The sequence below is a fragment of the Octopus sinensis genome, linkage group LG15 (assembly GCF_006345805.1).
Source record: "Octopus sinensis linkage group LG15, ASM634580v1, whole genome shotgun sequence".
Taxonomy (NCBI): Eukaryota; Metazoa; Mollusca; class Cephalopoda; order Octopoda; family Octopodidae; genus Octopus; species Octopus sinensis.
The window spans coordinates 8,673,008-8,686,636 of NC_043011.1; the positions used below are offsets into that span (position 1 = coordinate 8,673,008).

At 39.8% G+C, this 13,629-nt stretch overlaps 1 protein-coding gene across 4 annotated transcripts in view; it reads left to right on the forward strand.

Annotated features, from left to right (window-relative positions):
- The window catches only part of LOC115219982 (N-acetylglutamate synthase, mitochondrial), a 197,742-nt gene that overhangs the window by 149,246 nt on the left and 34,867 nt on the right, over positions 1-13,629 (forward strand). For all 4 annotated transcript variants that reach the window (XR_003882394.2, XM_029790283.2, XM_036509438.1 and 1 more), the window contains 4 exons: positions 4,829-4,945; positions 6,325-6,438; positions 9,517-9,638; positions 12,005-12,227. Coding sequence is in view for 3 of the 4 variants with exons in the window: in XM_029790283.2 (XP_029646143.1) it covers positions 4,829-4,945; positions 6,325-6,438; positions 9,517-9,638; positions 12,005-12,227 (576 nt within the window). In the remaining variant the exon portion in view is untranslated. The remainder of the gene's footprint in view (positions 1-4,828; positions 4,946-6,324; positions 6,439-9,516; positions 9,639-12,004; positions 12,228-13,629) is intronic.

Here is a 13,629-nt window from a genome sequence, read left to right on the forward strand (position 1 = left end):
CTACTACTACTACTTCTACTACTTACTACTCCTGCTGCTGTTAATCTTGAAAATCACTCCACTTTCTAAAATTAAATAAAAAAAAATAAAAAAGAAACATTGGAGCACTGCAGTTCCTGGTTACTGAGAAAGACAGGGTGGTCACAGCTGGAGCGCTTTTAACTAGAAACCTGCTCAACCAGTATTGACTTAGTGCTAAACGATATCAACAAAGGTCTGTGTTACTCAGTAGGCTCATAGTTACCTCCCTTGTTCTCTGCCTTATCCTAAACTATTTCAAACTAGATTTGTGCTACAGTCGCAAATAGGAACAGCAATGTGTGTGATATATATATATATATATATTATTTTATTTGTTTCAGCCATTTGACTGCGGTCATGCTAGAGCACCACCTTTAGTCGAACAAATCGACCCCAGGGCTTATTCTATCGGTCTCTTTTGCCGAACCACTAAGTTACTGGAACATAAACACACCAGCATCGGTTGTCAAGCGATGTTGGAACACACACACAAACATATATATAAACGACAGGCTTCTTTCAGTTTCCGTCTCCCAAATCCACTCACAAGACTTTGGTCGGCCAAGGCTACAGTAGAAGACACCCGTCCAAGGTGTCACTCTGTGGGACTGAACCCGGAACCATGTGGTTGGTAAGCAAGCTACTTACCACACAGCCACTCCTACACCTATATATATATATGTATAATATGAAAGGGAAACCACTATGTGGATGCCCTTATGCTAGAAGAAGATCTGCTAAGACCTTACCACTAAGAAATGTTCTCAAGAAATAAATTCAGCAAATAACCAAAACGTAATCGAGCAAGACAAAAGAAAAGCAATAAAAATATGGATTATTCACATACATGTTTCACTAGGCGCAGGAGTGGCTGTGTGGTAAGTAGCTTGTTTACTAACCACATGGTTCCGGGTTCAGTCCCACTGCGTGGCATCTTGGGCAAGTGTCTTCTACTATAGCCTCGGGCCAACCAAAGCCTTGTAAGTGGATTTGGTAGATGGAAACTGAAAGAAGCCCGTCGTATATTTGTATATATATATGCGTGTGTGTATTTGTGTGTCTGTGTTTGTCCCCCTAGCACTGCTTGACAACCGATGCTAGTGTGTTTATGTCCCCGTCACTTAGCGGTTCGGCAAAAAGAGACCGATAGAATAAGTACTGGGCTTACAAAAGAATAAGTCCCGGGGTCGAGTTGCTCGATTAAAGATGGTGCTGCAGCATGGCCACAGTCAAATGACTGAAACAAGTAAAAGAGTAAAAGAGAGAGTAAGAGTATCACCATATTACGTAATTTAACTTACGCAAGATGTCCATAGATCTTTGGTCTGACCGTCCAAGTGAATATAATTTGCAGAACTGTATACTTGGACGTCCGCACAAAGTCGGACTTGTAAACAGTTCTACCTATTACATTTCAGGTAGAACTTGTAAACAGTTCAACCCGAACATTTCTTAGTGGTAAGACCATAGCGGATCAACTTATAGCATAAGGGCATCCACACGGTGGTTTCCCTCTCATATGTATATAATACAATTTTACTGAACCTTCAGTTTTTTTTATATGCTAGACCACTGGTGTGAAATTGATATTAATTAAATTATTATCAAATTTCTCACCCTCATTTCAAATTATATATATGTATATATATATATATATATATATATATATATGTATATATATATATATATATATTACATTATATAAAAGGGCTTAGTAAAATAAATTACTTTGCCGCATACTGAACTCATTAGAAATAGCAGCTAAAAAACTTTTTTAAAGCTATTTCTAATACTTAAAGAAAATCTCTCTCATATATAGTGTTTGCTTAATTCAACTCACAAAAGTTTGGGGGTAAGGACATCGAAAAATCAAATGCTAAGGTTATTTGAGAACGTACGTTTCAAGATTAGTCAAAACAACATTTCTATCATCAGCTCAGAAATTCCTTGGTTTGGATTTGGAAACACTGAAAATAAGAACATACCCTTTCGAAGATCTGCTCGTAACTAACAGTGCCAACAAATTCAAATAAGCAAGCGAAGAATCTCTGTTCTCCCCTTTCCACCAGCGTGGGTTAAAATCATCAAACACTATGCTTATTTTGGTAAAATCCGAAGCATTAATCAGAGGGAGATTAATTATAATTTCAACAATTGAGGGCAAAATTAATTAATTATTAATCAATTTCACCAAGTGTTCAGTATGCAAAGGGACCATTCAAGGCGAATTCAAATTATTACTTTATATAAAAGGGCTTAGTAAAATAAATTACTTTGCCGCATACTGAACTCATTAGAAATAGCAGCTAAAAAACTTTTTTAAAGCTATTTCTAATACTTAAAGTAATTTATTTTACTAAGCCCTTTTATATAATGTAATAATTTGAATTCGCCTTGAATGGTCCCTTTGCATACTGAACACTTGGTGAAATTGATTAATAATTAATTAATTTTGCCCTCAATTGTTGAAATTATAATTAATCTCCCTCTGATTAATGCTTCGGATTTTACCGAAATAAGCATAGTGTTTGATGATTTTACCCACGCTGGTGGAAAGGGGAGAACAGAGATTCTTCGCTTGCTTATTTGAATTTGTTGGCACTGTTAGTGGGAGCAGATCTTCGAAAGGGTATGTTCTTATTTTCAGTGTTTCCAAATCCAAACCAAGGAATTTCTGAACCGATGATAGAAATGTTGTTTTGACTAATCTTGAAACGTACGTTCTCGAATAACCTTAGCATTTGATTTTTCGATGTCCTTACCCCCAAACTTTTGTGAGTTGAATTAAGCAAACACTATATATGAGAGAGATTTTCTTTAAGTATTAGAAATAGCTTTAAAAAAGTTTTTTAGCTGCTATTTCTAATGAGTTCAGTATGCGGCAAAGTAATTTATTTTACTAAGCCCTTTTATATAATGTAATAATTTGAATTCGCCTTGAATGGTCCCTTTGCATACTGAACACTTGGTGAAATTGATTAATAATTAATTAATTTTGCCCTCAATTGTTGAAAATATATATATATATATATATATACACGACGGGCATCTTTCAGTTTCCGTATACCAAATCCACTCACAAGGCTTTGGTCGGCCCATGGCTATAGTAGAAGACACTTATCCGAGGTGCCACGCAGTGGGACTGAACCCAGAACAATGTGGTTGGGAAGCGAGCTACTTACCACACAGCCATATGTGTCGTGGCTGTGTGTGTAAGAAACTTGCTTTACAGTCATATGGCTTTAGGTTCCACCCCACTGCATGGTACATTTGGCAAGCGTCTTCTACTACAGCCCTTGTCAGATTATGCCTAGTGAATGAATTTGGTCGATGGAAACTGTGTGGAAGCCTGTTGTGTGTTTGTCTCCTGTAGAAATCTGACAAATGGTGTTGGTTTGTTTATGTCTCCGTAACTTAGCAGTTCAGTAGAAGAAATCGACAGAATAAGTACCTGGCTTTAAAAAAACCCAAAAAGGACTAAGTACTGGTGGCAATTTGTTCAACTAAGCCCTTTATGGTGGTGCTCCAGTATGGCCTCAGTCCAATAACTGAAACAAATAAAAGATAAAGGATAAAAACAAAATATACATAAAAATATGTAAAAGTGTTTGGCAACAGGAAGGGCATCCAACCGTGACCACCCTACCAAAATAGACAATGATGCTTTGTGCAGTCCTCTGTCTTAGTAGCTCCTGTCACACTATCCGACCCATACCAGCATGGAAGGTGGACACTGGATGATGATGATGATGATATAGTTGAAATTTATAGGAAATGCAAAAGACAAAGACAGGTGTATGAACGATGAGCAGGTGTGTGAGTTTGATGCTTGGGAAAGTGAGAAAGTCTTTTGCGTTTTGGATTGGTGGGGAGAGAGAGAGAGAGCCAAGAGGTTTTGCTGAGATTTTTCTTCCAATAATGGTAAACTTGCATGTTTACCAAACAGATAGTTTGTTGTAGGTATGTGGGTGTGAGTCCATGGGTAGGTAAGAGTGGCTCTAAGTTGGTGGGTGGTGGTCACATGCATAATGTGTATATAGATTGATAAATGCTATCTTCTATATCTTGTATTTTATTTTTACTTATTTCACTTGTGAACTGGCCATGCTACGGTGCCTCCTTAAAGAGTTTTAGTTGTGTAAATTGACCCCAGTACTTATTTGTTTCCAACACTAAGATGTGAGGATGTAAACAAACCAACAGTCATTATCAAGTGATGGTGTGGGACAAACATAACCAGAAATATAAAGATACAGACTTACATATTCCTTTCATCATCATCATCGTTTAACATCCGCTTTCCATGCTAGCATGGGTTGGATGAATGACTGAGGGCTGGTGAACCAGATGGCTGCACCAGGCTCCAGTCTGATCTGGCAGTGTTTCTACAGCTGGATGCCCTTCCTAACGCCAACCACTCCATGAGTGTAGTGGGTACTTTTTACTTGCCACCAGCACAGGTGCCAGGGGAGGCTGGCAGCAGCCACGATCGGTTGGTGCTTTTTACATGCCACCAGCACAGAAGCCAGTCAAGGCAGCACTGGTATCGGCCACGCTTGGATGTGCTTTTTACGTGCCACCGGCACAGGTATCACAACTACAATTTCCATTTGATATTCATTTTGACGTTGATGTACTTGACTCAATAGGTCTCCTCAAGCACAATACACAGATGGACATTCACACACAGACAAACACACTCACAGACACACACACACGTGCACACCAATTTCTTTCCTGTATGAAACACTCACACACACACACATGCATTCTTCATTGATGGTTCTCTTTTTTTCCATTCCTCCAGGTTGGAACAGACCCAAAGGAAGCCCGTTATTGGTTAAAACAGTTTGTTATTGGAGAGAGCATCAGACCATTTGCCGTTGTTCAAGTTGATCCAGAAGTCTTCTGTGAAAAAGCACAAGTAAGTTTTCTAGGGGTCAATTGCTTCTGCCTAAAAACGGATGCAGGGGTCTTATGTCTTGATTCTTCGTTCATTTATTGTTAACATTTTCTTTTCGGTCAAAGTAAGGTGGCAAGCTGGTGGAATCCTTACCTGCTGCAGGACCTGCTAAGTGACGTTTCTTCCAACTTCTCATTCTGAGTTCAAATTCCACTGAGATCAATTTGGGTTTGCTCTTTTACCCTTTTACTTGTTTCAGTCATTTGACTGTGGCCATGCTGGAGCACCGCCTTTAGCCGAACAAATCGACCCCAGGACTTACTGTTTGTAAGCCTATTCTATCGGTTCTTTTGCCGAACTGCTAAGTTACGGGAACGTAAACACACCAGCATCGGTTGTCAAGCGATGTTGGGGGGACAAACACAGACACACAAACATATACGCGCACACACACACACACACACACACACACACACAACACACACACACACACATATATATATATATATCTATGTATATGATGGGTTTCTTTCAGTTTCCGTCTACCAAATCCATTCACAAGGCTTTGGTCAGCCCATGTCTATAGTAGAAGACACTTGGCCAACATGCCACGCAGTGGGACTGAACCCGGAACTATGCGGTTCATAAGCAAGCTACTTACCACACAGCCACTCTTACGCCTATGTGTGTGTGTGTGTGTGTATTTCATACAAGAAAGAAATTGGTGTGTGTGGCCAATCCTTACCCGGTTTCCAGGCAAAGTAATATTTCCTTGTGGCCAAAACTTTTTTCACAGAAATGCAAAACACTGCTTGTATAACAGGGATGCTCATTTACAACCCTCATATCAAAACAAGGAGTCAGACACACACACACACATATGCACATATGAAAGGCTTTGTTCAGTTTCTGTCTACCAGATTCGCTCACAAGGCTTTGGTTGGCTCAGGGCTATAGTAGAAGACACGTTGCCTGGGTATTGTGTGTGGGAAGAGCAAACGTCTTAACCACATGGCCACACTAGCAGCTATTCTAATGAAATGTAGCTGCTATCTCTAGTAGGCCTAGTGACCACATAGAGACTCTTTCCTCAACTTGATGAGCCATAACATGTTTTTCACTCTTTCTCTCTCTCTTTCTTTTCCTCTCACTCTTTCTCTCCCTCTATCCCTCTCTTTCTCCTTCACCCTCTCTCTCTCTCTCTTTTCCTCTCACTTTTTCTCTCCTTCCCTCTCCTCTCCTTCTATCCCTCTCTTTCTCCTTCACCCTTCTCTCTCTCTCTTTCTTTTCCTCTCCCTCTATCCCTTTCTCTCTCTTCTTCACCCTCTCTCTCTCTCACTCTCTCTCCTCTCTCTCTCTCTCTCTCTCTCTCTCATGTGCTGTGTATGTCTTCCTTCCAGCTCGAAGCCTTTGCCTCGTGTATCTCCTTCCTGCATCGGAACAGTATGCGTCCGGTTGTCATTCTGGGAACTGACTTCAATGAGAATGAAACCATGAAAACAGAAGACTTTAAGGTAAGGTTTCAAATCACCCCAACGCCCTTTTGATTTTAATTTTATCTTTTACTCATTACAGTCAGTGAACTGTGGCCATGCTGGGGCACACCCTGGAAGGATTTCAGTCAAACAGATTGAAACCCCACCCGCCCCACTCCACCCCCCGGTATTCATGCTTTTCTCTTTCAGTTTGGTCTCTTATTGAACTGCTAAGTAATGGGGATGTAAACAAACCAATATCTGTTGTCTGGTAGAGGGGTGGAACACACACACACATGCGCGTAAATATCTATATTTACAACTCACAAGGGGCTAAACATAGAGTGGACAAACAAGGACAGAAAAACGGATTAAGGTGATTACATCAACCCCAGTGCATAACTGTTACTTAATTTATCGACCCCGAAAAGATGAAAGGCAAAGTCGACCTCGACGGAATTTGAACTCACAACGTAAAGGATCAAAGGTCCTTCCCAAGACAGGCTCATGAAACTGGTTCCCTGGATTAGCTTGTATATCCCCCCCCCGATCATCTGAACAGGGCACTGGCCTGTTGTAGGGCAACTCATTTTTGCCTGTTGTGTGAAATAAAGTGCATTGCCCAAGAACACACTGTATTGCCTAGTCCGGGAATTGAAACCACAACCTTACAATCATGAGTCCATCACCTTAACCATTAAGCCATGCACCTAGTTTCCACCGACCGAATTCACTCACAAGGCAGTGGTGTGGCTGAGGCTATTTTACTCTTTTACACTGGTTTAAGTCATTTGACTGCGGCCATACTGGAGCACCGCCTTTTAGTCGAACAAATCGACCCCAGGATTTATTACTTGTAAGCCTAGTACTTATTCTATTGGCCTCTTTTGCCGAACCGATAAGTTACGGGAACGTAAACAAACCAACATCAGTTGTCAAGCGAGGGTGGGGATGGGGAGGATGGACAAACACAGACACACAAATACATAAATGTATTTGATGGGCTTCTTTCAGTTTCCTTCTACCAAATCCACTCACACAGTTTTGGTCGGCCCGAGTTTATTGTAGGGGGCACTTGCCCAAGGTGCCATGCAGTGGGACTGAACCTGGAACTATGTGGCTGGGAAGCAAGCTTCTTAGCACACAACCACTCCCGCACCTACTTGCACAAGGTGCTATAGGATTGAACCTGAAACCACATGGTTATAATGCAAGCTTTTTAATCACCTGGCCATATCTGTGCTTCATTTATGTATTTTAAAAATTTAAAAATACCTCTGGTATGGAATCAGTCCATCTGCTATTTAAACATTTTCTGTAATTACATAATGCAAATCACCTCACCATTTTGCGGCATAAATTCTAGAAAGTTTGGTCCACTGAAGAATTTGCTGTTATAATGGGGATTCCTTGTCCACTGTAATATTCTTGTTGCCACTATTCCGTTGTTGCGGTATTCCACATCTTATTATCTTTGACTCGTCTATCATGCTATTGCTGATAGTGCTACAAGGCAATGACTTTGAAACGTCTACCTTGATGGTAACTCGAACTCATACATATCATGTTACTGACACTGACTCCAACTGAGAACTCACATGACTCTACTACTACTGACCTCCTACAACGACTGACTGTCTGACTTTATAGTGGCTGGTTCATACCACTTTATCACGTGGGAAGGAGTATACCATCTTCACAACATTTACCTATCAACATAGATTAGCAAGCATCATCTTAGAGACAGAAGGCAAAGTGGTGAAGGAAGAAGCCAGAAATTCCTCGGCGATATTTGATCCTTTATGGTTCAGATTATTCTATCAAACATTATTCTTGTTTATTCAAACTGTTTTCAATTTAATCATGTAATATCTCGTAGCTTTGCGATTTCCTTATTGTCATTGTTCACTTTTACAATGACATTGTAGGGTGGTTATGTGAGAGACCAGATCCGGCCAGTTTGGACATTAAATAGGTGGAGTATCTGGGCCAGATATGGCCAGTTTAAACACCAAAGGGTTAAGTTAAAAAAAGCCCTCCTAAACAACAGTTTACAAGGTAGTTTTCACGTGTTGTGCATCCTTCACATAACAAAAAAATTGTTTCTTTTTTGTCTCTGGTCATTTCCTGTTTGTTGCTATCAGATCTGGCCAATTTGTATATAAAATGGTGAGCATTTGGACCAGATATGGCGAATTTAACTCTTTAGCATTCACATTGTTTTGAATTAATCACACATTATCTTTGAACTTCAAGATATCAATGGTGTGTTTGTATATGCATTTAGAATGGCGTTGTAGAGTAGGTGTGATAGGTTGCATCTGGCCAGTTTTAATGTAAAGCAGGCAGAATATTTGGGCCAGATTTAACCAGCTTAAATGCTAAAGGGTTAAAGTTATTTAGATTAAAACTTTCTGTCCGAACATCATGTTGATTTATCTTCCAAACACCAGCTTAATGAGGACAAAGTTATCTTGCTAAATTGTTAATTATTTTCAAAATTAATTACAGCAAAGGCAGTGAATTTCAACAAAAATCATCATCATTGTTTTATGTCTGCTTTCCATGCTGGCATGGGTCGGACAGTTTGACTGGGTACTGGCAAGCTAGAAGGCTGCACCAGGCCCCAATCTGTTCTGGCAAGGTTTCTACAGCTGGGTGCCCTTCCTAATGCCAACCACTCTGAGAGTGTAGTGGATGCTTTTTACATGCCAGTCAGGTGGCACTGGCATCGACCATGTTCGGATGGCACTTTTTATGTGTTACCAGCACGAGAGTCAGTCGGGCCACTGGCATCAACCATGTCCAGATGGCGCTTTTTACGTGTCACAACAAAGGAGCCAGTCAGGGGTCACTGGCATTGACCACATCTAGATGGTGCTTTTTATGTGTCACAGCAAGGGAGCCAGTCAGGCGGCACTGGCATCAACCCATACTTGAATGGTGCTTATTACGTGCCACCAGCATGGGTGCCAGTCAGGTGGCACTGGCCCAATTAATGGCAACAAAATGATTAACACTTTTGATAGCAATTTACTTGAGAGTCTCCTTGGGTCTATGATGATGATGATAACTCTTAATTAGTGGTATGTTGTTTTTTTTGGTTCTTTTTTGCAGATTTCTCGAGCTAAGATGCTTGGTGACTGTATAATCCTGACCAGCATGTTGGAATTGTTTGGCACCAATACTCGACCATTTTTCAGCGGCAGCAACATTGTAGAAGCAGTACAAAGCAGTAGGTCAGTCATTCTACCATTCTACTACTCTCTCTCTCTCCATATTCTTCAAATTCTTCCTTCTTCTTTCTTGTTGTTGTTTCTTTTTTTATTATTGTTGTTGTTTTTTCCTTTTCTTTCACAGTTTTTTTGCTTTTAACTTCTTCAGACTTCTTTGTTTTAGTCTTTTTTGCCTTATTCCTTCTTATTCCTCCTCCTCCTCCTTCTTCTGCTTCTTCTTCTTCTTCCACTTCTCCTTCTTCTTCCGCTTCTCCTTCTTCTTCTTCCGCTTCTCCTTCTTCTTCTTCCGCTTCTTCTTCTTCTCCTCCTTCTTCTTCTCATCATCATCATTATCATCATCATAATTATTCTCCTCTTCCTATTTCTTTCATTTTCCTCCTCCTCCTCCTTTTATTCTTCATCTCTTCCTTTTCCTTTCTTATAATAATAATAATAATAACCTTGTTGTATAAATTATTCTTTCATTTTTCTTTTCTATCTTCTCCTTCTCCCCATTTCTTCTCCTCTTCTTCATTTCCTTTCGTCATTACTTTTCCATTCCTTTTCTCTTTTCTTTTTCCTCTTCATTTTCCCCTGTCTTCATTTATACCATTTCCCACTATTTCTCTTCCCTCAAGGCATTCAATCCTTTTTTCATCTCCTATTTTTTCTCTTCCACATTTTAATTTCATTTTCTTAATTTTATTTCATTTTCCATTTCCCCCATTTCCTTTCTATTATTTTGTTTTTCTCACCAATAAAATTTATATATTTCGTAAATAGAATTATAAGTCTTTATCGTATATTGACTACAGAAAATAGACAAATATTGGGGGAAATATAAGATGGTGACCTAACAGAATCGTTAGCACACTTGGCAGAATGCTTAGTGGCATGTCATCTGTCTTCACATATTGAGTTCAAATTCTGTCAAGGTCGACTTTGCCTTTCATCCTCTTGGGGTTGATAAAATAAGCACCAGTTGAACGCTGGGTTTAATATAATCAACTTACACCCTCCCTCTAAATTGCTGGCCTTGTGCCAAAATTTGGAATCAATATTATTTAACCCTTCCATTACCGACCCGGCTGAAACCAGTTCTGGCTCTGTAGTACAAATGTCTTGTTTTCATAAGTTTTGAATTAAAATCTTCCACCAAACCTTAGTCACAATTTATGTTCCTAACACTAGCTGAATGATTACAAAGTTATTTTGCTAAATTCTTTGATATATTTAAAATTAATTGAAAGAAACACGGAGCATCTCAAAAGAAATATGGTAACGAAAGAGTTAAGGCAGCAAGCTGGAAGAATCGTTAACATGCCAAGCAAAATTCTCAGTGGCATTTTTTTCTGTCTTCATGTTCTGAGTTCAAATTCTGCCATAGTCAACTTTGCCTTTCATCCTTTTGGGTTTGGTAAAATAAGTACCAGTTGAATACTGGGGTTGATGTAATCAACTTACTCCCTCCACAGAAATTGCTGGCCTTGTGCCAAAATTTGAAATCAATATTAGGGCATATAAACCAACTTCCGTGCCAGTGGCACATAAAAGGGCACCATTTGAGTGTGATCATTTGAGTGTGTGCCTTACTGGCACTTGTGCCCATACTAGTAGGGTGCCGAGAGGCACCATCCAAGCATGATCATTGCCAGAACAGCCAAGTGGCTTCCATGCCGGTGGCACATAAAAGGGCACCATTCAAGTGTGATTGTTACCAACGTCGCCTTACTGGCACGTAAAAAGCACCCACTACACTCTCGGAGTGGTTGGCATTAGGAAGGGCATCCAGCTGTAGAAACTCTGCCAGATCAAGATTGGAGCCCGGTGCGGCCATCTGGTTCACCAGCCCTCTGTCAAAATCATCCAACCCATGCTAGCATGGAAAGCGGACGTTAAACGATGATGATGATGATGATAAAATCCCATAATGGAAAAAAAACATGCATTAGTGTGCATGGGAATTGAACCCACGCCTCATATTACCACACCAAACAAAAAGGTGTGGATTTGATTGTCATGCATACTAATGCCCATTTTTTTCTGTTACGGGCATTTATACACCCTAATGTTAGGCAGTAAGCTGGTGGAATCATTACTGTGTCAGACAAAATATTTTGTAGAATTTCTTGTGGTGCTTTACATTCTGAGTTCAAATGCCACTCGTGTCAATTTAGCTTTCCATCCTTTTGGGATCATTAAAATAAGTACCAAGAGAGTTCTGGGGTCAATGTAATGCTGGTCTTATGCCAAAATTTGAACCCAATTTTAGACTATTTTCTATAATCAATATCCGGTGAAGGCTTGTATTTCTATTTACAAAATTTCAATTGCTACCGTTTCCTAATTCATGCAGAATTTGCACATGTTTATCTATTTATTTATTCCAGTAATAGCGTTTTCGGCAAAGTGAGTGCTATAAACAGCGACCCAATCAAATGGTGTTTGCATTCCAAACACGTCCCGATCATTCCCGCTGTTGGTGAGACGCCGTCCGGTCAGATTTTGGCTGTCGATCTCTGGAACGTCACTGAAGAAATTTCCAAAGCACTTCAACCCCTCAAAGTAATGAAAATCAACCTGAAAGGCGGCTTTCTTGATGAAGAAGGCCATGTAAGTAGGACTTTTAGACTAACACCCTAGTCATTAAACACCTAAGAGAATTTGGTAAGGAGTAAATCATTTTACCGTCTTGAAAGAAAAGGGACAGCAACATGGCTAATCCATTCCATTGCTTTAAAAAATCTGCAGAAAATATAACTTGATTAACCCTTCAAGATTGACAAAGAACCAAGATATATGGTACATTGGTGTACTCAAGATGACCAGCCCACCACAACAGAATTGCTGTCCTAAAATCACCTTAGTAATGCTTGACCATGAGGGGAACTGGTGCTGGTGCCATGAAAAAGGGCGCCGGTGATGGTACCATGTATAAGAACACTGGTGCTGGTGCCATGAAAAAGGGCGCCGGTGATGGTACCATGTATAAGAACACTGGTGCTGGTGCCTCATAAAAAATGCTGGTGTTGGTGTGACATAAAAAGCTCTAGTAAATGTGTCACATAAAAACATTGGTGCTGGTGCCACATGCAGAATACTTTCGCTGGTGCCATGGTAAAAAATATTGGTGCTGGTGCTATGTTAAAAGCACCCAATACTCTCTAAAGTGGCTGGCGTTAGGAAGGACATCCAGTTATAGAAACCAAGCCAAGGCAGATAATGGAATTTTGTGTGACTCCTGACCATGCCAGATCCTGTCAAACCGTCTAACCCATACTAGCATGGAAAACAGATGTCTGATGATGGTAATGATGATGATTTCTGCTGAAATACAATGCCATTGTTTCAATTTGGAAAATAAGGCATAAAATTAAGTAAAAATACTTTGTTGTTATCAACCCATTAGCATTTAAACTGGCCAAATCTGACCCAAATATTCTGCCTAAGTTATGTCCAGACCAGATCCAGCTTCTCATACTTACCCTACAATGTCGTTTTCAAAATAAACAATCACATCATTAAAATCTCAAGGCCACATTTTTTCCTTAAGAAGTCCCATTTTATATGCATGTGTCGCCTAGCAACCAGTGTTGCTGTTTTTGTGTCCCCCTTAACTTAGCAGTTTGGCAAAAGAGTCTGATAGAATAAGCAGCAGGTTTTGAAAAAGTAAATTCTTTTGATTTATTTGATTAAAATTCTCCAAGGTGGTGCCCCAGCATGGCCACACTCTAATGCCTGAAACAAGTAAAAGATAAAAAAATAAAAAAATATTGTCAAGAATTCAGAAGAGCCAAAATAAAACTTGCTAATTACCCTACATTTCTTCTCATCAGCAATTAGACAAACTAAACAGGAAACGAAGTAGGATATCCTGATTGTTTATAAATAATCAGTAACACACACACACACACACAAAAGAAAAATGATCTTTGTGTGGGACTTCTCTACCGAAATATCTCTCTACACACCCGTGTGTATACAGCTATCTCTAAATCTCTATATTTATCTGTGT